The following is a 24,040-nucleotide window of genomic DNA, read 5'->3' as shown; positions in this document are numbered from 1 at the left end:
GGGCTACTGAATCTAGAAAATGTTATGAAACTGTGAAGGAGAAGAGAAAGCTTCCGACAAGAAGTGACTTCCAATCGGAGCCTTCAGGATACACGATAGTCAGCCAGAGGGACAAGTACATAAAGTGGAGGTATCTGAGGTGAGACACCAAGAGCCAGCTGCATTTAGCCAGGCAAAGTAGAGGAACAACATTATGAGAATCCGCTCAGTGAGGGGCAGAGACTCGCTCCAGCCCAGCAATGCTGGGGTATAAGTACAGGGGGCAACTGAAGGTTTACTACTGCTGCATGACAAATGACCTCAAACTTAGTGGCTTAAAACAAAACACATTTGCTAGCTTTGTTGGACACAGTGCTGTAGGCTGGACACAGAGGGGCCAAGTTCTCTGTTCAGGATGAAATCGGGGCAGTGACGGACAGGGGAGTCTTCTTTCAAGTTCATTCACACTATTGGCAGAATTCCATTCTTGGCTGGCCACCAGTCCAGGTCACTCTCAGCTCCTAGAGGTCATGCTCAGATGCTTGCTACAGAGTCCCTCCTTCGTGAACACCAGGAACAGAGAATATTTCACACATCAAATCCTCCTATACTTGGAATCTTTTCACCAGGAAGGACCCAGTCACCTTTAAGTGGTCACCAGACTAGACTAGACCTCCGCCCTTCCGTTTTTTCCCCTTTCTTAACATCACTGTGTGGGACAGCATGCCCCACCACAGTCATGCTCCCCTGTCCTAATCATAGAACAGCGTCACAATCATGGGGACAGGACCGACTGTGAAAGAGTGCAGGACACTGTGAGTCACCCCAGAATTCAGCCACCAAGTAGGCTAGCAAGGTGGCCCCATGGCACCTGCAGACCAAGATGACAACATGTCCCTGCACCTTTCCCTGTAGCATCTACTTCTCCTCTGACCCCCTCCAGATGCCATAATTCAAATACACTACATTTGACCTGTGAACATAGCTCAGCTCTCAGGCATACTAGCCACCCCCTGCTGCCTGCCTTTGCCAGCAGAACCAGAATCCACCCGCAAGCACAGGCAGCTCTGAGGTCTGCACTCTCTGAGCTTGTGAAGACCTAACCCGACCACGAGTCCCACAGCACTGTGGTCCAATCTGCTGAAGACCCGATTCAGCTCACGAGGTCCCCTCCTGGACATCCGTCCTTTTTCTCAATGTCTGACCCTGTCTCCTAAGGACTTGAAGGCCCTAGAGGGAGAGACCTTCCCAGGCCATGCTGCTGACTGTGTGTCCTCAGGCACAGAAACTCCCATGCCCATCTGTCATCTGTGCCCTGTATTTGGGAAGGCTTTACAAGTTGCAGGATGGTGCTGAAGGAACAACTCACCCACCACACTCACTTGTGCCAGAGTTAAAGTAGCCCCAAGGAGCAAACACAATGAGCACCCAGTGAGCTCCCCAGCAAGGGGCTCCCTGCATGTGGGGGTGAGGGGTTCCAGGCCCCGGCCCAGTCAAGGATAGGATGGTCCCCTCATCTGGCTTTCCCAGGCTCCAACAGCCCAGCTGCACTCAGCACAAGCAGGTTATGGCCACACTGCTCACCATCCATCTTGGAAAGGTCAGGAACTAAATTTGGAACTTGGCTTTTAGTTCTTTTGCATCTCTAAGTTATCTTGAGAGGAGGCTAAAAAGAAAAGGTTCACAGAGGAACATACCAGAAAAAAAGAAGTAAATGTATCAGAGACTGAATATATCTGTCTAGTTTTAATAACAACAGTTACTGTGATAATGCAGCTACATTTATACAGTCCTCTGCATTTTCTAGAACATTTATATACATCCTCTCATTTGAGTCAGCTGTGACTCTGTGAGGTATAAGTTATTATCTATGTCACCATCAAGAAATCTAAAGGCTAGGGAAATAAAGTGACAAGGCCATGACATTAGTTGGCAGCCAAACTGGAGCTCGACCCCAGGTCAGTGACTCCAAGCTTGGGGCTCTCTCACTGCCATCACACTACCAGGGTTTAGGCCATGGCTTTATAATGTTTACCCACCTCCCACAGGGCCTGTGGGAGTACTCAGGTGTATCCCATGAAGCCACACCCATTAAAGGGATGTGGCTCTCATCTGAGGCTGGCTGCCCTTGAGGTCCCCTACATCTGACTCTGTTGGCCCAGCCACTAGACTATACTGACCAGGCTCCCAAGAGAGCCCCTCATTCAAATGTGGGCCCTTCTTACTCTTCAGAACTGCTTCACAAAGTAGTCCCCAAGACTGCTCAGGGGACTGACTCAGTTCCCAAGAAGCCTCATTCAGGTTTTAAGCTTATGTCAGGAAGTCAGGCTGATTCTGGGTCTGGTACTCCAACCTGAGGTTCTCATCTATTTAGGAGGAGGCCTGAAGGCCTGCTTGGTTAAAGATCTCAGCTAATGTGTCTCAGGGGTCCTTGAAAGAATATGGGGTCTCAAAGCCAGTCTTCTGCTCAGGCAGCAAGGGACACAAATGAGCTTCTTCCTTGCCCACCTCCCATACTTACCAAATGGCACCGACCAGTGTGTTATGTGTGCCACGCCCCTAAGATTTTCATAGACACACACAGACTGAGGGGCTCATTCCTTACATTCATTGTCCTTCCTCCTCTGACAACCCTTAGCAAAGAGATCATCACATAGGGGCACCTGGGTGGCTCAGTTGGTTAAGCATCTGACTCTTGGTTTCAGCTCAGGTCATTATCTCAGGGTTCATGGGTTCAAGCCCCGCATTGGACTCTGTGCAGCACAGAGCCTTTATGGGATTCTCTCTCTCACTCTCTCGCTCTCTCGCTCTCTCTCTCTCTCTCCCTCACTCTTGCTCTCTCACTCTCTCTCTCTGTACCTCCCCTGCTCGCTTTCTCTCTCTCTCAAAATAAGTAAATAAACATTAAAAAAAAAGATCATCACATATGTTATAGGTATCCTAGTTGAGCCCCCAGTAATTAAAAGGACCATATTCTAGGCAAAACACCCCTCCCTTACACACCTTAGGGAAGTCACATAGCCCAGCAGTTAAGGGCCTGGACTAAGGAGCTACACTCCTGAGGCAAGCTAGTTCATTTCTCTATGTCTCATTTCCCTGATCTTTAAAATGGGATGATTATAATCATAATAATAGAGGTCTCATGGAGTTATTGAGAGGACTAAATGAGTCAACATTGTAACATACACACAGCAGCAGCAGCAATGGAAGTGCGGCTACGTGGGTGTGGATGGTGCTGTTGTTATTATTTGCTGAAAGGCACTAATCCAACAACTTCAGTCATACAGAAATCAGTATGAACAAAGGGAATAAAGAGGAAAAAAGGCTTCTGAGAAGCCAAAATCAATTTCATAAAATCCACAAATTAAAGCTAATGCACCTTATTCATAAATGAGCCTCCTAAATCAGAATCAATTTATTTACTTTGCACATAACTATAATGGATTTGGTTATCCAGTTGCCACACTCCCAAGAGAGAGGGATCAGCACATCGAAAGGGCTGATATTGGAGCAGGAGACACCCCAAACGGGATGGTGTATGAAAATGATGCCAAAGACCCTTTCAGATCACAGTGTTCTGGGCTATTTGGAGTTTCCTTCAGTCCCTCAATGGTTTTATGGTATCATGGCAGCTTTAATAATTCAAATTTCCAGTGACTGTACAATCTCAGAAAAAGGATGAAGTATGTCAAGACTTTTTCCTTTAAAGATCCAGGGATTTGTATTTTATATTCCAGAAAAATTTTCTTCAAATATACTTACATTAAAAGGTGCTCAATACATGAAGGGGCTTCTATTACCCAGAGTGTGAATACATATGGAACATTTTGCCCCCAAAATGAATACAGATGGACAAAAATGGAGCAAGAGGTGTCACCATACTTAGATTTCAAAGCATCATCTCCTCTCACCCATCCACTGGTAAATGCAGAGCAGACAATGCCTTCTCCTCTGAAATATTTAGTGAGGAAACACTGAGTCCAACAATTGCCCCAGGCACCAGAGGGTTTATGATGGTTAGAGTAAGCACAAATCCATCAGGGAACTTGCTATCCCACTGGAAATGCCAAGTCCTTGACCCGGCCACCTGGTGGGCTTTGCCGGCCTCCTTTGCTGCACCGCCCTTGCAGCGTGCCCCATCAGGCTCTCTGTTCGGTCCTTTCTCCTAATGGCATCCGTCCTCGGGATGAGGGAAACCACTGCGTTGCTTGAGCACAGTATTCACCATGGTGTGTTCCAAGGAACACCACTCCTCAAGCTGTCTGTGGTTTGGGAAGGTTCAGGAAAGTCCAGGGAGCCCCAGGGGAACCTTAGCCACAGGGAGGCTGCTGTAGCACCATGGTTAGGAACTCACAGCTGGAGGTGACTGCCTGTGTCTACACAACACTATCTATACAACTGTTCACAAGACAGTCTTCACTTTGCAGCTATGCTTCAAGGCCAAAATTGCTTCAATTCTTAGTGCTTCAGCATCCTCATCTGTAAAATGGAATAATAACAGTATCCATCTCCTAAGGTTTTTAAGATACTTAAATGCATTAATATACTCAAAGCACTAAATAGTGACATAACGTGTTAAGGATTCCAAAGGGTCTCACAGCAAATTAATTTAACTTTGGTTCCTTCAGCATTTACCAAATTGATTCTGCAACAGAACCAAGTTTGTATTTTCAAATACCTGTTAATATTGCCACAGGGTCCTTAATATTTGAAACATTTTCATACCTACCTCATTCGATGTTCACAGCAACCCTACATACTCCAGAGAACTGAGCAAAGAGCCCAGGCAATGATCTCCTGAGTTCAAATTACAACTCTGCCATGCACTCATCAAGTCACTTTGTTTCTCTGAGATACTATTTCCTCAGCTGAAATAAAGGGATACTACCTGGGCTCATTCATTCACTCGACAAATATTTATCAAAAGCCTGACATGTGCCAGTTACTGCGCAAGGCGCTAGGGATAGAGCAGCAAACAAAAGAGACAAATTCTCTACCCTCAAGTAAAGAAGTAAATAGATATTATAATTTATTGCTGTGGGGATTAGGAACAGTGTTTGCAAAGCATTGGCACCCGGTGATCACTCAATGAGGGCGATTATTATGACTAAGCAGGTTTTACTACTCCCACTTGCTGGAAGAGACACAAACAGGAAGGTTAAGTGGCTGACTTAAGGCTACACAGTTCAGATCTCTCTTCCCAGGTCAATTCCTGCAACTCTGGCTCCAGAATAGCTTTTAAGACATACCCACGCCCAGGTCCCACCCAGACCAGATCAGTGAGCACCTCAGAGAGGAGGTCTTATTCAGTGGAAGCACGGCATTGTGCCCGTGCTCTCATGTAAAGACAGACTGTACGCTGCTGCCACCCCCAACCCTGTTCCCTCTCACCACGTAGCACAGAGAAGATTCACATATGAGGCAGCAGCTATGTGGCTTATTACCTGCAATTATCTATTGGTGTATTCTATAACCCTAATATTTCTGCGAAGTGTGTATGCCTGGGGCATTAGGATGACACATACAAAGTAGCAATAATAAATCACATTTTGTTGATGCGTGAAAGCCCACAGAGACTTCTCACTCTTAGACAAATCTGATGATACAAGAAATCACAGCTCACTGCAGGGAGATTAGGGGCCCCTGAACTGGCATTTTTATTCACTTCTCTAATAGAAGCTCTGACTAGGGGCTGCCCCTGCCTCTGAGAGCCTGGTGGGCAGGCCATGGACTCATCTCAGAACTTGTGGCCTAAACGCAGGGTCCTGCGGAGTTCCTTCAGCCCAGCCTGCCTGGGGATGGGGAAACCTCCACTCTATAGTGCTCAGGCTCCCACAACCATGACTGGGAAGGGACAGACACAGGGTTGTTCCAGGCACAAGACACCTGTGGGGGGGGGGGTCCCCCACAGGCCACCCAGGGCTCTCCCTTCATGGCTTGTCTTTCACCATGCACACATCTCCACTCCTCCCGGTGCAGTAGCCAATGAGGCTGAGGCATGTGCAGACACATATCAATCTTGCCAGATTAGAGTTGCCAGAAATGAGGGCTTTTGGGTATCCTCTCTCGCCCTTCTGAAACAAAAGCTAGCCTGAAGTGCCACTGATTCTAACTTACCCCAAGGAACCAGATGGAGGGGATGGCTTTCGGCCTCTGGTTTTGAGTTCTAAAGGACAACACCCATATGCTGTGCCAAGGCATTGTTCTAAGCACTTCTCGTACATTAACTCATTTAACCCTTGTGGCCAGCCTGCGACGCCAACTCTCATCATTGCCCAACTTTACAGCAGGAGATGAGGAATCTGACATTCCAACCTTTTTCCTAATGTAGCTCAAGCACCTCTCATGAACCCATCCCCCTGAGTTCACTCTAGTCCATAATGGAGATGGCAAGCCCAGCCCCAAAACAACTCCTTTTCTGGCCTCTCCGCCTCCGCAGAGAGCCTGGCTCTTGCTCCAGAAAGTACACAGCACTGTTCTTTGCACAAGGTCAAATGCCAAATATATTCTCTTAATATTTCAACCCAAGCCAAGTCTTTGTGGACTTTTTGGGGTTTGAGAGAACTGGAAGTTTTCCACACACAGTGAGTTCACCCTGCTCGCAGAGGTTGTTCAACAGACACCCTACAATGTACCTACTGGGTAACAGCTATTGGTGGAATGGGTTTACAGCTGCTATATTATAAATGATGTACTGCATAGCAGGTGGCATTGCCAGTAACAAGACTGTGAATAATACAAAGAGAAATGTCGTGTCATGGGTCAGTTTGGTTTCATTATGCTTTACGAACATGAGGAAAAGATAACAAAGATGATGGATTTGGGTGCAAAAGTATATGTTAGGTGGAGCATAAAACAGACTTTTCTTTAAATAATGAGAGGAAAGAGCCAAAAAAAAAAAACAAAAAAAAAAACCCTTCTATACCGGAATACTTTTCATCTCTCGGAAGGAGAAGAAAGCAAAGTGCTAGAAAAATAAATGGGGGTTATATTAAGGAGGCAGGAGAAAGGAGAGGGTGACGGAGGATGTATGGAAGCTGACAAATCTGCAAGGGAAACCATAAGCAGGAGCAAGCGCAGATGTGAGTCTGCCAGGGTGTGTGAAAGGAAGACTCGGCTAATTCTGTGACAGCGCCAGCGTGCTTCGTTAAACAGTCTGTTCTTGAACCCAACAGAGTGGGAAACCTCTCGGCAGCCAACGCATCCCAGAGAGGGCTGTGGGGAGGGCAAGATGCAGGAGGGTCTGCCTTGTGATGACGAGCTCAGAGGCCAGTCCCCGGTCCCCCGCACCAGTCACGAAAGGTGGGGGTGACTGCAGACAAGACTCCCTGGGGCCCACTCCAGACACGAAATGGGGGGTTCTGGGGCAGGGCCTGGGAGTCTGCATTCTAACCAGTCTCCATAAGATTCTCACCCACCAAGGTCCAAAAACCACCGCTGTTGCCATTGTCCCTCCTTTGCTGTTTCTCAGAGCAGGACTCTGAAATCGCAGTTCCTTATTTAAAAGATAGAACCATGCCATGAAAGTACAGGTGGAATTCTTGAGCTTCATATCAGGGGTACCTAAGTGATTGGGGGACCATGTTCTAGCAGGACACTGAAGCTCAATAAACAGTCGTTATGCACCTACTATCTCAGGGCCTGGGGGAAACTACAGATGCCGGCCTACATCCTCTCTTCCTGCACTGGATCCTGAGCTCAGCTTCCCCCGCAGGTAGCCCAGTCCTCCTGGGATTCCTGGACTGCCAGAAAGGAAGGCTGAGCCAGCAACCAGTCTCTCTTTTATGTTTGTAAACATTCTGACCTTTGCTTCTAAGGCTCTACTCTCTCCCATTTCCTACCTTGCAGGCCGAACCTTTGTCACGCCTTCTGGGGCTCCCCTCCCTCTGTCTACCCCATGGCTGCAGCTTGGGAGTCCAGGGTCCACCCTGTGATGCTCCAACCCAGGCCCGTGGCTCCTCCTGCCATCCAACCCCTCACTCTTCCCTCTTCGGCCCCAAATGCCTCCTGAGCCCCTAACTAATATCTACTGGCGGTTCCATGGGCTTCTCACTTAACAAAGTTTAGACTGAACCCCTCAGTCTCTTCCCCTTAAATGTGACTTCCTCCTGAAGTCTTCCTGGCTAACAGCACATCAACATCCCAGGAGTCTGCTCTCTGCTTCATCTACAATATCCAATTGGTCCCAAGTCCGGGGAAGTTTACCTCCTAAATCGACCACCCTCCTCTCTATCCCTATTGTCACTATCATCTGGACTTCTGCAGTTTTTTTTTTTCTTTAAGAACACTGAGGTTTCCATCCAGGCCATTTTACTTACACTGCAAAAGCACACTTTCTCAAAGACTCCAAGACCCAGCCTTCTCCTTCTCTTAAAATCTTCAGGATCTTCCCATGACCTGCAGTTAAGTTCAACTGCTGGCATGGGCCAGGAAGCTCCCCTTCACTTGGCTCTTCTCATTCACTTGAAAGTCTAGTTATAAAGGGCACAACCACAGGGCCTTTGCACATGTGTACACCTCAACGTGAAATGCCTCTTTTGGTGCTCACTTTGGCAGCACATAAACTGAAAGCCTCTTTTGGCCTGGAAATCACCTCTTATTGGGAGATGCAACTCAAATATGTCCTCCCATGTGAAGCCTTCCCTTCTTCCCTTCCCAATAGCAAAATGAATCAGTGCTTCCTCCCTGACACTCTGAGCCCCTATAAGACCTTTCATGATTTGCAAACATCTGTACATGTTTATCTTTCCTGTCTGCCTCTTGAAATATCCCAAACACTGTGCCTAGCTCTGGGCATGGATGTTTGTCAAATGACTGAAGGAGCATAAGATGGGGCTGTAGAAGGAGGCACTAGAGGTAGAATACAAGGTAAGAGGCTACTGCAATCGCCCAGGCAAAACACCACAAATGGCCTGGGCTGGGATGCTGACAATGGCATGAAGGTAACACCACCACCACCCAGCATAGAGCCTCACTACTGCACTCTTCTAAGAGGCTGACCCATCTTGTCTCATTAATCCTCACAGCAATTCCCAAGGTAGATACTGTGATTTTGCTCTTCCCGTAACAAACAAAGGCACAGGAAGTTGACACAAATGACTTTGAAAATAGAAAGGAGGCTAAATGGGAGATATTGTCAATAGAAACTCCATATCTGGATGTCCACTCAGATGAGCATGGTGAGGGGAAGAAGGTGTTCAAGATGACTCTGTGTGACATCAAGGTCAGTCCACAGAGCCAGTGAGCTAAGGGAAAAGGTTGGGAGCAACATTCCTGTGTGGTTTCTTTTTGGAAACCAGCTGTGTGATGAGAGAGAGGATAAATCCTATCTGGACTTGTTTGTTTGAAGTATCTGCAAGACATCTTGGCACATGGCACATGTCACTATGTGCCAAGACCACATTGGGCATTTCATGATCACCACTGGCCTTGCTCTTCCCCAGAACCTTGTAAGGAAGCATTACCTCCATTTTACAGGTTAGGAAACTGAGGTTCAGAAAGACTAAAATAAGCAACTTCACATTAAGATCCAGATTAAGATACAAAGTGGTAAAGCCAAGACATAAACCCACATCAAGCCAACTCAAAGTTTGCTCCATCCAAAAAGCCAGTAGCTCCCAAACCTGACTGATCATTAGCCCCCTACTCCTGCCCATGAGGGATTTTTCAAATGCATATTCCCAGACCAAGCCTCAGAACTATTCAATCTGAATCAGAGCTACCGAAGCACTGGAATCTTTCAGTTTAAGCTCTACAAGTGATTGTAATAATCAAGCTGGGTTCAGGAGTCACTGCACTGGTCCACTGGCCTCTCCAATGTAGGAAATCCTAGCCCAGGCTTCAGGAAAGAGCTGAGAGCTGGATCCATAAGTCTAGGAACACCTTACTTAGAAAGGGAACATGAAACTGTGGAAGTAGCTGGGCTCACCAAGAGGAGAGCACAAAAAGAGGAAATATGAGAGGCCAGGACAGAGACCTGGTAAAAGTTCCCATGGAAGACAAGAAGCTAGAAGAAGCAGGAAAAAAATAGGAAGAAATAGGAGAGGACTTAATAGTAACTATGTCCCAAAGCCAAGGGACAAAAGAGTTTTGTAAAGGGGCAACTCACAACATAAGATGCTGTGGGGAGAAGGAGGAAGAGGAGGGCCCAAATCACAACACTCATATTGGTTATATCCAGGGAGCAGAATAATAGCCTGGTCTATAAGCCAGTGTGGGTTTGGCTTGGTTGTTTGTTTTCGGGGTTTTCTAATACCCCATGGCCATCACGCCCCCCTCCCATTGTCAATGGCCTGCACTGTCCCAGGGAAGATATGACACAGTGGAATGCAGGGAACAGGAGCCACAGCATGGCTTCAGAGTTCAAGGAGTATAGGTCAGGGTACTGAGAACCCTCTAGAAGACCACAGGAGGCATCTGCTGAGTGACCTTGCCCCAAACAAAGATCCCAAGATGGCAAACCTGGGAGTATCAGCAAGGAAACAAAAATAAGTGAGGCCCTAGGGTGTGTCCTTGAAAAGGCCTTGAAATCTTCACCGTGTCCTCATTCCCATAGCCCCAGCATGGCCACAAGAGATCCAGAGCTGCAGATCAAGAGATGCCTTGCTGGGGAATAAGAGACCTCACCACCTGCAGGGATCAAAGACCAAGGCCCTTCCAGGAGGGACAAGGGATAAGGGACATCTCCCTTCCAGGAGGGACAAGGCTCTTCAATGGTGTGGATCAACCACACAAGAGCAGCATTTCCCCTCAGCTCCATAATGCAGTGGCCCTAAGCTACAACTCCAGGGAAGGGGCTGCCAGCCCTGCACTTATAGGGATGAGCTTCATGCCACAGGCCAAATGGAGTCACAAATCAGACAGGATGTTCAGTTATAGGAAAGCAAAAACAAGTTGCATTTCTTTCCCTCCTGAGTTTGCCAACTGAGATCCATATCTTTTACTTTCCAGAGATAAAGATGGGAGACAGAGAGCATGGAGCTGAAGAAAGAGCAAAAACAAACTGGCAGAAGTGGCAAATGCAGGCTCTTGCTAAAAAAAAATTAAAATTAAAAAATTATATATATATATACACACACACATATACATATATATAAGTTCAGAAATAGAGCAGAATTAGAGAAGTATGTGCCTGTGTGCATGTCTATGTATATAAGTGTTTGTGTGCCTAAGTGTTTATGTCTGTGTATGTATGTCTATATGTGCACATATGTGTTTGTGTGTATTTGTGTGTGTATGTCCGTGTGTCTCTATGTGTGTATCTGCGTATACATCTGTACTTATGTCTGTATCTGTGTACACATCTGTGTGTGTGTCTGTGTCTATCTGTGTGTGTGTGTCTATCTGTGCATGTCTCTGTGTGTTTACATCTGTGTTTGTGTCCATCTGTGTATATCTGTGTGTCTATCTGTGTGTGTTTGTATTTGGGATAAAGGAAATGCTAGCATGCTTCCTTCATTTGGTAAGTCACTGCCCAAGCCATGGCTTGAAAGAGGTGGGAATTGCTCTAGCACCTAGAAGCCCCTTTTCAACCCTTCACACTTTGTTCTACACCCCCAAGCTCCTAGTGTAATGTCACTGACAAATTTCACTAGCTGTCCCCATCACCTACCATCTATCACCTATCGCTTTTCCCTCCACCTATCTAACCTCCCCTTCATTTGCAAGGTATAAAAGAGCAACAAGCAGCTGACATTGGGAGGTCTTGAGAGGCCTGAGTTTCCATGCTGGTATTATACTTTAAAAAAAACACAGTTTTATTGAGGTATAATTTATGTACCATAAAAATCACCCATTGTTAAGTATACAACTCAATGATTTTTAGTACAATTATACAGCTGGGCGACCATCACCACCATCCACTCTTAGAACACCTCCATCACTCTGTGGTGTGATTTTAAAAATNCCCAGGCTTCCTTCTGCTCACTGCTGATCCCCCCCCCCCAGGGAACACTGCCAGGAGGGGCCACGGCATAAAATAAACACAAACCCTCTACCCACTTTCCCCGCTGCTTTTGTCTAGAGTACACCCAAAGCTTCACTAGCTTCAGAATAAGACACAGATTCTTTTTTTTTTATTGCAGATTAAGTGCTAAGCTTCAGGGGTTCTGGGTGGGCCGCGGCGGGGGAGGGAGGTGGACACAGAGACAAGTATAACCGATGGAAGATGCTCCTGCTTTTCCAACAGCCATTTGGGAGACACTCTCTCTTGTATTTATTCTGACACAGTATAGATTTCTTGCCTGTTAAGAGACAAGGTCACGCCTCAGAAGGGCGCGTGGACTGCTAATGTTCTGCCTGCCGGCTCTGGCCATGTCATCACTCGGACCTCACTGGCCAGCTCGGGAACCTGTCCCCAACACATAGTCCAAGCCGAGCCACGAGACGCAGCGGCCCAGCTCACACCATGACACCTTACCCAATATGGAGCTGGGGCCAATCATCGGAACTGGGGAAAATGGTGGAGAAGTTTCAAATGTGCATCAGATCTATTTGCTGAAGGGGCCAAAGAAAATGTCAAAGGTTAAAAAGCAAAAGAATTACACCCATGATACCATCAGCAGCCAGCAACAACAGAGAGGAGAATTCTGTAACCCTCCTGCTTCTTTTCGAAACGATCTCATCAGACAGTCCAATCTCGCTAATTAGAGGAAGGTGCTGATGAGGGGAAAAGATGCACTTTGTGGGAATCACAGGAAAAGTTATGGTGTCTCTGCAGGGGAGGGGGAGAGAGGCAGGATTTTCCTACTGCCTGCAGCAGAGGCACCCTGGAGTGCCCCGATTTTGCCAACTGCATTCCAGAGCTCTTTTCCTCCCATGCCCAGACGGAGCAAAGGCCTCTGTAATGACTTCACGCTCAGCCAAAAGTAAACACACGCCGCGCTTTTTCCATGGACAAATTCTAACCCCAAATTGCCAGCACTGGCCTCCCAACAATCCAAATGGAAAGCCGCCTTTCCCAAGAAAATAAAACCCTTTCAACTAAATAATACATCTTGGCTGCAAAAGGAAACTTTCCTAAAAGCTTCCTAGAAATTACTTCTCGTGCAGTGATACTACAGATCACCTGAGCAAACCCTACCAATGGGACACAGTTGCTTAAAATAAATACAACAAATGATCCAAGAATAAAAGCCTGCTCCTGGAAACACCTGCATGTGCAACTTATGCAGCACATTTTGTAGCCCTTAACACACACACACACACACACACACACACACACACACACACACTGCACACAACTCACCACCACCTAACTGGAGTATTCTTTCTGAAAACAGGCTGTGATAAGACAGGTGCTGATTTGAATAGAGAGCAATAGCACTTGAGACTTGAGCACAGCAGCACTTTTGTGCATGTCAAACACATGTCACTTCTCCCCACATTCCACCTTGAACCCATGTGATCCAAGCTCGGTTCCGCACCAAGGGAGAAAAGCAGAGACGGGATGGTGGACTTACCAGGTTGGAATTGGTGGCGTTGGAGTCATCTTCTGGAAAGGGAATATAGATCGCTAAGGCCACACAATTGGCAAAAATAGTCAGTAAAATAATTATTTCAAATGGTCTGAGGAAGGGAGTTAAGGAAGTCAAGGCCACAGAAGGCATAAGTGAAACAAACATACACATATATATTTTAAAATGAATCAAAGATTCGTAAGAATTTTGTTTAAACAATACATTCCAAGCCCCTTGTATTCTGAAAAGAAACATATGCCTTTTAAAGTGCTTCTAATGGGTCCCCGCCAAAATTTTTCCTAATATGTCAAAAGCAGTGGAGGCCAGTCGCGTGCCAGAGTAAACACAGATTTCTAAAAACTTTTTTCTTCTTCTTTTATTTATTTAGATTGCACTGGACTTCATTTTCCCTCATGTGTGCTCTGGGGTACTTTTACAGAGCAAGGCCTGCTCCAGTTGGGACAGGCCGTCCCCCAGACACCTCTTTTCCCGTGGCTTCCACACTGTTCCCCTGGGGACTCAAGCTGGAGTTGGGAGAGGCAAGACAGTAGATTAAGGCAGACTTGACTTCAAGATTTTTCATTGAAATTTGGAGATTCAGACCTTTTAATATGAAGTTTAGAGTGTTTTTTTCCCCTTCCACTTTGTTTTTCTGACACCTTCATAGAATCTGAAGATGGGGGCTCTGGACCCTCAAGAGCATGGCGGAATGTATGCTGTGCATTTAGGGCAGGGCAACCATCTCTGATCCAAGCCACGGCTCCACATGGAAACCTTAACCCTAAGTCTGTGGAGGCCTTGCCTTCAGTGGGCAAGGCTGACGTCTCGTTCCTCTTGACTTTTCCATTGGTGTGTGCTGGGATCTAGAGGGATAAGCTGGTTCACTCACAAGCAGCAGTGCACTCAGTGAGGTTCTTATGCTGGATTTCTTTATCAAAATGCCAGGAAGAACAAATTTTCAAGAAAAAAATGACCTCATATGGTAACAGTCCTTCCACCCTGCACCCACAACTGAAGGCCAGAAAGGGGAAGAGGAAGGCCAGTTTATGCTCTTCCGGCCCATCTCCTCCCACTCCCCAACACTGTCAGGTTTCCAGGCTTGTCCATGGGACCTAACAAGAAGAGGAAGAGAAAGAAGATGGGAATTCTGGAAGAAGGGACCAACTTCCTCTCCCAGGGAAACCTGTACTCACAAATAAATCAAAGCAGGGAAAAAGACCTTAGAGGTTATCTAGTCCAAACCTCTGAGGCCCAGAGAGCCTAAGAAACTTTCTCAAGAGCCCACAGCAGGTACTTCCCAGTTAGGACTAGAACCCAGATTCCCTGACCACAGAGTCCAGGGTTCATCTCCTGCTTTGAATGCCCTCTGACCTGTGTTAAAAAGGGCAATTCTGGTCCTGTAAGGCAACTTAGTCAAGGCTTTAGCCAGTGTGCTCGTTACTGACTCCCCTTGGCCCAACGGGCATAGCTGAGGGTCCATTTACCCAGCACACCTTATGAAGGCTGCCATTTTCTGTGTGTGCCTTCATATCCACAAGATGGCAGGTAGCAGACCTGCCTAACCTCGCAGCTTGACAGGTACAGAAAATAAAACAAGATCTCCTAGATTCCAAGCTGACAAATAGCAGAGCCAGGTCCAGAAACAGACCTACTGACTCATCTTTTCCAAGATGTGATGCTCCTTGAGTTGGCCAAGGAACTAGTGATAACAATGGTGATGCCGATGACGACAGTGATGGTAACAGGAAGGACAGAAGCTCACATCTGAGAGATCACTCTGTGCCAGGCTCTGTTGTAACTGCTCCACACAAACGCCCTGAGTGAGCGTACAATTATCATCCCCGTTCCTAAATGAGGACAGTGGGGCATAGAAAGGTGAGATGTTAACTTGCCCAATATCACATAGCCTGTGGCAGGATGGGATTCAAACACAGGGAGTCTGGTTTCAAAGTATGAGTTTATAAGGACTACTCTACACTGATCTATCCTAAAGTTACCCTAAAGCATTTTTAGGGAGTTGGTACTATACTCCTCTTACCACAAAACCTCTTCCCTCCTAGCCCTTTCCCCACCTGCTTAGGGAAGTGACATTCGGCCCAGGGGCTGCTCAGTTCCATTCCCATCATTGGTCCCTTGTGCTCCTCCCCCACCAGGGTGACAGCACATCAATTCAGCAGAGACAGACCTCATGCATCCAATCCTCAAATGTCACCTTGTTCCTTCCACCAAAGTGGGTGATGGCTAAGCTTGAGGTGTCTCTTACACTATCAGTTCTACATCCTCTGCCAATCCAGGCTATCCATCCATCATCTTATGCTAAAAGTCCCTGCTACTGCTGGAGAAGATAATGTGTAAAGAAACCAATCAGGCAGATAAGAAAAGCCATCAGCTGCAAAGTGGAGGAGAACCCAGGTAAGACCTGGAGGCGTACTATGTCACCCTGTGGCAGCCAGACCATTTTTTAAACTGTCTTCCTTTCTTAATGACAGCATCAGATTCCACTCTTTCAAGGAACACTGACTAGTTAGTACACCAGACCATCTCCTTACCTCTCCAGCCACCCTTCCAAGCCAATCTAAGAATACCATCCAACTAGCACTGCTCAGGCTGGGCCCACTTCCTTTCCCGCAGTGGGGAGGACACAGTCTCCCAGGCGGCATGGCTGCAGCACCCCTCCGCCCAGCATGGGGGTGCAATGAGGTGGTGGGGTGCACAGGTGGAACACCAGGTAACTGCCGTGTTAACGCTGCTGCTGACTCAGTCAAGGGTCTGTTCATCCCAGGCTACTATGGCACCTAGCACTTCATTCTGCACTCAGTGCTCCTTGTCAGGGAGCTGTCCATCCCAGGAGGGGAAGAACAGACTTGAAGTTAACTAGTACTCACTGAAAACATCCCCTGATGTAGTTTTTCTGAGAATGCATCCACATGCACAGACTCTGCAGCCCTTGCTAATTCTCGGTTATTCTCTATTAAAGATGAGAAAAGGGAAACTCTGGGGATTCAGATGACCCACGACCACTCAAGAACACAGGAGGCACGGCCATGATGAGGTGTGGTTCAGGCCCCAGATCCACGTCCCACTGTGTCCCAGTGGGCTGGATAGCATCCACTGAACATCTACCCTAGTACCTCTCCTCTATACTAAGGGTGCATGGGGAGTGGGAAGTATATGGATCTGGTACTTGGGGAACCTGGATTTGAAACCCAGCTCTGTCCATTGCAGGCTATGTGATCTGGCCAAGTTCTTCAGTTGCTCTAGGCCTCAGTGTCCTCCCCTTTGGGGGAGCCTGACCTGCACAGCCTGCACCTTTCCCACTCTGTGGTTCTGCTTGAGCAGTTATGACAGCAGCATGATGAGGCTGTGCAGAACTGAGCCTCTCCCCAGTCATCTGGGAACCAGAAGCAGGCTTGGGCACTCAGGACAGTCAGTCAGCCCACACTGCATTCTCTTAAAGTTACTTTTGAATGGAGGGGATCAAACATTTATACAACTGGCCTTTCTTGCTAAACAGAAGCTCTTCCCTATGGAGCCATCTTCTTTTGCCTTTTAACCACTACCCAAGACTTTAAAATCCTTCTATGGAAACTCATGAATGACACCAAACATTCCCATCCTGAGCCCCAGAAGATGTGGTAGCCCTGCCTGAATGAATTCTTATTATGTTAATCCTCAAATAAGTTTTCTAGGTGTGCAGGATGCTTTAGTGTTGATCTGGCTGTATTTCATGTACATGAGACAGAAAAAGAGATTCCCATGCTGTTCCGCCATCTTGGCTCCTCTGAATCAATGAATTCTTATTATGGAAATGCCCAACACTAAGTGCCAGAGGTCTAGTCCTGTCTGTCACTGACCATATGACCCTATGGAGCTCAGTGTCATCACTGGGGAAAGTCAGAGGTAGCCCTACTGATCTTGAAGCTCCTTTCAGTCTCCACCACCCCACAATTCCCAGGATGTTAAGTGGCCTATAATTGCACAATGAAAGCCTGGCCCTTCAGAGTCATTTTCTCTGGAGGACCCACTCACTGGGTTCTATACATACAAAGTGGATCTGTATAGAACACTCCAGACCAGTGTTCTCCACTTTGGCTACACATGAGAATCATCTGGAGAGTTTTAGAATCATGCCTGAGTGGAGCTCAGGCACCTACATTTTGTTACAATGCTCCAGGTGATGCTAATGTGCAGCCATGTTTGAGAACCACTGCTCCTAGGCCTTGAACCAAGAACCAGGGTCACTGACCACTACCCTATCACACCTCTTAGGCTCTTTCACCCTAGAGAGAGGGGAGGTCATCAAACTACGCCAGTGCCATAACAAGGGAGGCAAAGAAGGCTATGGAGTAGCAGCATGTAACCAGTATTAACCCAAGACACCTGGACAGGCTCAGCTGGGTGAAATGATGTATCATATCCTCTTAGGATAGTTTCCTCATATGTTACTTATATGAAAAAATACATGGAAAAGATACCCTGCTTGTTATTCCAGCAGATTCCTGGGCCCTGCCCCCAGACATCCTGATTCATCAAGTCTAAGGCGGGGCCTAAAACTCTGCATTCAAACAGCACCCCAGGGATGAAAAAGCAGCGGGTCTGAGAGCCACTTTGTAGACTCAGCTCAGCCAACACACCTGGTGGTGGGGCTGGCCCTCCCAGGGCTCCCAGGGGCCCCCTGCCCAACCCAGAGCACAAAGGATATTTCCATTCGACAATGCTGATGCACGCCCTCCTGATGGGGTTCTTCAGAGTCAGGCAGAGCAGGGCACGGGGCGGGCGTGTGGCGGTCGTGCTGCCCTGCTTCTTGGGTTTCCCATACTGCTGCCGCTTCCGCTGTGTGGAGCTGACAGTGGAAATAGTTGCATTGCCAGCACTGCCCATCAGCTTGGCCTGCCGGGCTGCGTCGATGGCCGCCTGCCAGGACAAGGCCGCCCCTGGCGTCGGGATGTGCTCAGGGGCGAGCCCCGCGGCCGCGTTGGCATTCATGTTGGCGTGAGCTGGGCGCGGACTCCCATAGTTAGAACCTGCGGGAGGAGAGGACAGAGGACGGCAGTTACTAGGCAGAAAACAGCAGAGCTTGGAAAAGGCACCCAGACTCGCTACCTTTTTTTTTTTAAATCTTATTTCAAACTATTGCTGGAGCCTGGGAGATAGTGCATGAAAACATTAATGTGTGATGCTGAGAAAAAAGAGCCAGGAAAACTATTCCTGTTGCAGTTCGGCTGTGTGATGCTGGACATGTCACTTCTCCTGTCTAGTCTCACTGATTCCTTTTAGGTGACAAGAAATGAGATGTATGCATTACAGCATGCATGTACGGTATGTGTATGCACCCAGGAACACCAAGCAAGTGAGAAAAGGAAGACACAGAAAATAGTACAGGTGCAATATATGTCAATTAAACAAATATTTATGAGAACACAAATAAAGGATACGTGTATTTCCACAAATACAAATAAATAAATATAACAGAATAATTGTTTAAGGAATGTTAGGAGGAAAAAAGGAAAGTAGGATATGGGGATTAAAAGGAAGAATGAATAAATGAGAGTCATTGCATGAATCAATGATGGCAAATGTACAATGAATTGGAGAGTATAATTCACTCAGGTCTCTACCCGAGTTCCAAAAATAAAAATAAAAATAGTATAATAAAAGGAAGGCACTGGACCAAAGTAAGGTCACATCCTTGTAACTAAATCCATCTAGGCAATGAGTGTTGATTGGATAGGAGGGGGTAGGGGCCTGTGATGGTTTTAAATTACATCAGCAAATTCTTTGACATCCCTCCTATTAAGAAAGAGGACCTATGTCCTTTCCTCCTGAAATGGGGTTGGTCTTGGGTGACTGTTTTGACCAATGAAGTACAGCAGAAATGATAGGCTTCTAAAATTAGGTCAAGCCCAAACTAGCCTTCATGGAGAAACCACATGCATAGAGAGAGAGACTCCCAGCCAGCCCCCAACTGCTCCAGTCACCATCTGTCTGCAACTGCATGGGAAACACCAAGAAATTCCTGACCGATAGAAACTGTGGGACACAGCAAGGTGTTTGCTGCTATAAGTCACTTTGTTTTGGGGTGATTCATTATATAGCATTTGATATCTGGGAAAGGGAGCTGTGTATGGCAGATTGACAGGGTGGGGTAGAGGGACACAGTCAGGAAGGAAACCTGCAGAGAAACCAGTGAAATCCAGAACACAGGCATCTGCACTTCTCTGGTTTAAAAGCTACTAGAGCCTTTGAGACTGCCCCAAGACACAATGCATACTTGGTGGGCACTCTTCAGTCTGATCAACTTGATGCCTCACCCTAGAATCCTATAAGGTTTACCCAGGATCGGCTCAGCCTAGGCCCACACCTGAATGCCCCAGAATAGATGCATGACCTTGAGATTTGTCACCTGGTTGGGTGCTTCAGGATCAAGAGAAGCAGCAGAGAATGGGGTGACGGTGTGGGGTAGTGAGCCTGGCATCTGAATGCCACATCAGTTGCCCAGAGACTGTAGCTGGAGCAAGCAGACCAGTTGCACGCATGTCACCTCCAAGCCTCCCCACAATGACCCTCCTCTCTGCTCTGTATACACAAGGCTCTTCCAGGGAAACTGCTGGGCCTAAAACAAACTGCCTCGCAGAGCCCCTTCCCTCCGCTTGTTGCAATTTACTAGTATTCAGAGGAACACTTGGCACCTCTCTCAGCCACCCCTCCCCACTCTTATCTTGGATTGATCCTTCTGTGTTTGACCTTCAAGATAACTTTCACTCCTAGCATGACCTGCTACCTAGACCCTATCACCTCCACCACCAGCCCCACCTGCCCACGGAGGATAAGCAATAGCCCAGCTTAGCCAGACAGAATGCAGACAGACTCTGTCCTAGAGACAAACTCTAACAACCTCATCAGTCTCCTGCATCTAGCCATGCCTGACTTTAGCCCTACCCCAATCTTTTGGATTATATTACTTAAATAACTCAGTGCTAACTCAAATTGGGTTTCTATCCTTTGCAACCAAAAAAAGACCTGACCAATACGCTTGCTCAATTGCTTACAAAGCTGGTACCTATCTGGGATGTCATTTCTGCTGAATTCCAAAATCTATGTCCTTTTCATCATCACACCAGTGACAGACAATAAACAAGTTTCTACCCTTATGCCAAATGATTGACATGACTGCCCAAAAGACTGTACTTAAAGGATTCAGAGACTTCTCTGATTACAAAGGAAAGTATATCATGATAGATTAGTAATGTCTGCCATGGGTACAAAGGGTAGGGAATGGTATCACGGATGCCACAAATTCACCATCCCTGTTATGATACCAAGATGAGCACATCAGGTCTTCTTTAGTACCAACTGGTCTACAGCCTTCTTGTCCTAACACTTGCCTCCTGCACTATTGCCATCTGGTCCCTGTAGCATTCGAGCCCCACCCCCAGTCCCCAGGGCCTAGGGGATTATTATCCAAATTGCCTCTTTGCTATACTCAATTCATGGCTATATTCTCAACATGACACTGACTCCTGCCTCCCCGTATATTCCATTCACCCTCCTCCTTTCCTCTGCTCCAGCTGCTCCGGGCAGCTGCTGCACCCCCAGGGGTAAAATATTTTAACCAGAATGTCAGGATCATGGAGAACTCAATACTTCCTATGAGATGTCTTCTCTCACATACACCTTGCCATTGTCATCCCTGCACTCACTGCGTGCATCATAGGCATAAAGCACAGAAGGCCCCCAATGAGTCTGGGCCTTCACTTTCTTATAATACTCCAGAGGAAAAAATTAGAAGAGAGGATTTGAATTAATAAAGGCACCCGAAGCATGAGAGCTGAAAGCATTCGTATTTCCATTTAACACATAAGAAAACAAAGGAGCGTGTGACTCATTAAAGGTCACAAAGTGAGACAATGAGAGATTTCAGCAGCACGCACAGCACTCATAGTTAACTGCTAGACTACACTCCGCCTCCTCAGAACTCACAAATGCACCCCACAGGCACACACACGTGTGTGCCCACCACCATGGCCACGAGCAGAGCTAACATCTCCTACTGGACTTGTGGGCATTGATGGTGAATGGGGCTGCATTTCTTTTCTTTTCTTTTTTTTTTTTTAATTTTTTTAATGTTTTATTTATTTCTAGGAGAGAGAGAGAGAGAGACAGCGTGAGCAGGGGAGGGTCAGAGAGAGAGAGAGCACAGACTCTGAAACAGGCTCCAGGCTCTGAGCTGGCAGTCAGCACAGAGACCGACGCGGGGCTCGAACCCACGAACCGCGAGATCATGACCTAAGCGAAAGTCGGACGCTTAACCGACTAAGCCACCCAGGCGCCCCTCTGCATTTCTTTTTTTAATGTTTATTTATTTATTTATTTTGAAAGAGAGAAATAGAGGGTGAGCAGGGGAGGGACAGAGAGAGAGGGAGACAGAATCCCAAACAGGCTCCACATCGTCAGCACGGAGCCGGATGCGGGACACCAACCCCATGAACTGTGAGATCATGACCTGAGCTGAAATCAAGAGCTGGGTACTTAACCAACTGAGTCTTCCTGGAGCCCAAAAGGGGCTTCATTTCTGACCTAAGAACATCCTTTATGTTTGGTGTGATCTTCATGGGAAGGATTCCACTATGTAATCAGCCCCTTTACTAACCCTTGGGGCACCTCTGGGATGAATGAAAGGGGAAGGTGTCCCTTTTTCTATTAGTTTTGTTGGAGTGACCAGTAAACAGTGGCCTGATCTCATGTCTTATTGGGTTCACCACAGCTGGAATTCTAATGTTATCCATTCCATCTGTAGTATATAATTTTGCCTTACGAGACTCCCTGCTCAGCATTGACAACACTTAATGGACTCTATTTTAGTTCCTCGACTAACTTCTCTTCCCTCACATGCATAAAAGCAGCCATGTCTCCAGCACTGTCAGCCTCTCCAGACTCCAGTTCTCTTCTCACAACAAGCCCTCAGCACCTCACACCTTCCTGCAGATTACTGTCTTCAAACTCTAATCTTTGTACTCACTCCTAAGCACTGTCTTAATCCTCCTCTCTCCTACCACTTGCCAGCTCCAAAAGCCAAACAATCCTGGAGGTTTTAGACAATGCTCAGGAAAAAGACAGGAAGCACCAGCATGAGAACACATCCATTGCCTCAGATAGTCTGTGTGTGGGGTATGTCCTATGCACCCTGAGCTGTTGACATTGAGAGCAAGATGACCGTGGCTCCACAGAGCCAATACGTGGTTTTGAAAGCCATGTCTTGGCAGGCTGACTTCTAAGCCACCCTGCACCACGGGTGACCTTATTTATATTCCCAGAGCACAAGGACCTCTCTGGAGCACACCATCTGGATAAAGCACATACGAATAAGTCCGTGGGGAAAAATGGAATGTCAACCTCTCCCTAGCCAAAGAACAACAACAAAAAACAAAAAACAGCCTTCATTATTTCAGTCCTGGAAGCTCTGAGCATTGTTGCAGCCATGTGACATGACTAAGGGCACGGCCACAGTAAACACAGAGCCACACACAGGTGAGACAGGTAAGGCCCCACAGGGCTAGTCTCCACAAGGGCTGTGCTCCAAGGCTCAGCTTAGCCTCCTCTCCTCCAAGCAGTTTTCCCCCATTCACTGGATGGTTCCTTCCCTAGACCCAAGGCTCTGTTAGCATCTCCAGGTCCCACTCAATAAGAGGGCACAACTATCCAAGAATCCCATGAATGAAAAATCATCATCTTGGGCTCCACGTTTTTGAACCCAGAGCAGTGCCATGGAGGAAGGGCAAGCAGCATTGTGTCCCTGATGGCTTTTGTTAGCACAAAATAACTACCCAATGCAAAGAGACCAATTTTCAAATTATAAAGCTGATTCAAAGCTCTGTCTCCTGGCTGCCAGCTGAAAAAATGCCACCATTTAAGTCTGCTCTGGCTCCTGCCTTACTAAACTATTTGTACTGATGTTCTCATTCCTGAACGAGCCCCAGAGCAGATCAGACCACATACAAACAGGTGGGTGCTCACAATAGCGACCTCTTTCCCTCACATAAAAGAAAATCATTTTCATTTGTCAAATGGCACAGCTTCCCTGACCTCAGACAGCAGCTCCCTCCTCTGCACACAGAGCTGCTGCTTTCCAAGGGACCAGAACCAGGGCAAGACCCCTGCACAAACTGTCCAGCTATAGGTCATTCTGCTCTGCAAGGTCCAAGTAAAGAGTTGAAGTCAGGAGGCAGTGGCTTATGCTTCCTTGCTACCCCATGACTGAGGCATGGAGCCAGGGACCTGGAAGGTGCTCAATTATGAAAAAGTTGATTTTTTTCCCCTTTAATCAATCTCCATGCAAGCATCTGATCCCAAGCCTTACTGCAAAAGATGCTCAGTATCTATTTGCTAACAACTGCACTATGATGATGTCATGATAAAGATGAAGGCAGATAACAGGTAAACATTAGAAATTGCTGGAATCAACCCATCTATGCCCTAAAGCATGGGCTTATTCAGGCTCTCCCGCTTACTTCTTGGATGCTGTTGTCGGGGAGATTTCTGAAGGAAGAGATTGTGAACAATGACTTCCGTCTCCCACACCACCCCCCTAGTCCAGGCCTCCATGC

General features: G+C 47.1%; 1 protein-coding gene across 12 annotated transcripts in view; it reads right to left on the bottom strand.

The window, feature by feature from the left end:
- Nucleotides 1–24,040, bottom strand: part of CACNA1C (calcium voltage-gated channel subunit alpha1 C) — a 654,628-nt gene that overhangs the window by 578,210 nt on the left and 52,378 nt on the right. For all 12 annotated transcript variants that reach the window (XM_077759249.1, XM_077759252.1, XM_077759241.1 and 9 more), the window contains exons 2-3: nucleotides 18,130–18,460; nucleotides 13,440–13,545 (exon numbers count right to left, since the gene is read on the bottom strand). In XM_077759249.1, the coding sequence (XP_077615375.1) occupies nucleotides 13,440–13,545; nucleotides 18,130–18,460 (437 nt within the window). The remainder of the gene's footprint in view (nucleotides 1–13,439; nucleotides 13,546–18,129; nucleotides 18,461–24,040) is intronic.

This window comes from Crocuta crocuta, unplaced genomic scaffold, assembly GCF_008692635.1.
Source record: "Crocuta crocuta isolate KB4526 unplaced genomic scaffold, BGI_CrCroc_1.0 scaffold72, whole genome shotgun sequence".
NCBI lineage: Eukaryota > Metazoa > Chordata > Mammalia > Carnivora > Hyaenidae > Crocuta > Crocuta crocuta.
The sequence above is the reverse complement of the archived record's forward strand: the minus strand, read 5'-3'. Positions and strand labels throughout refer to the sequence as shown.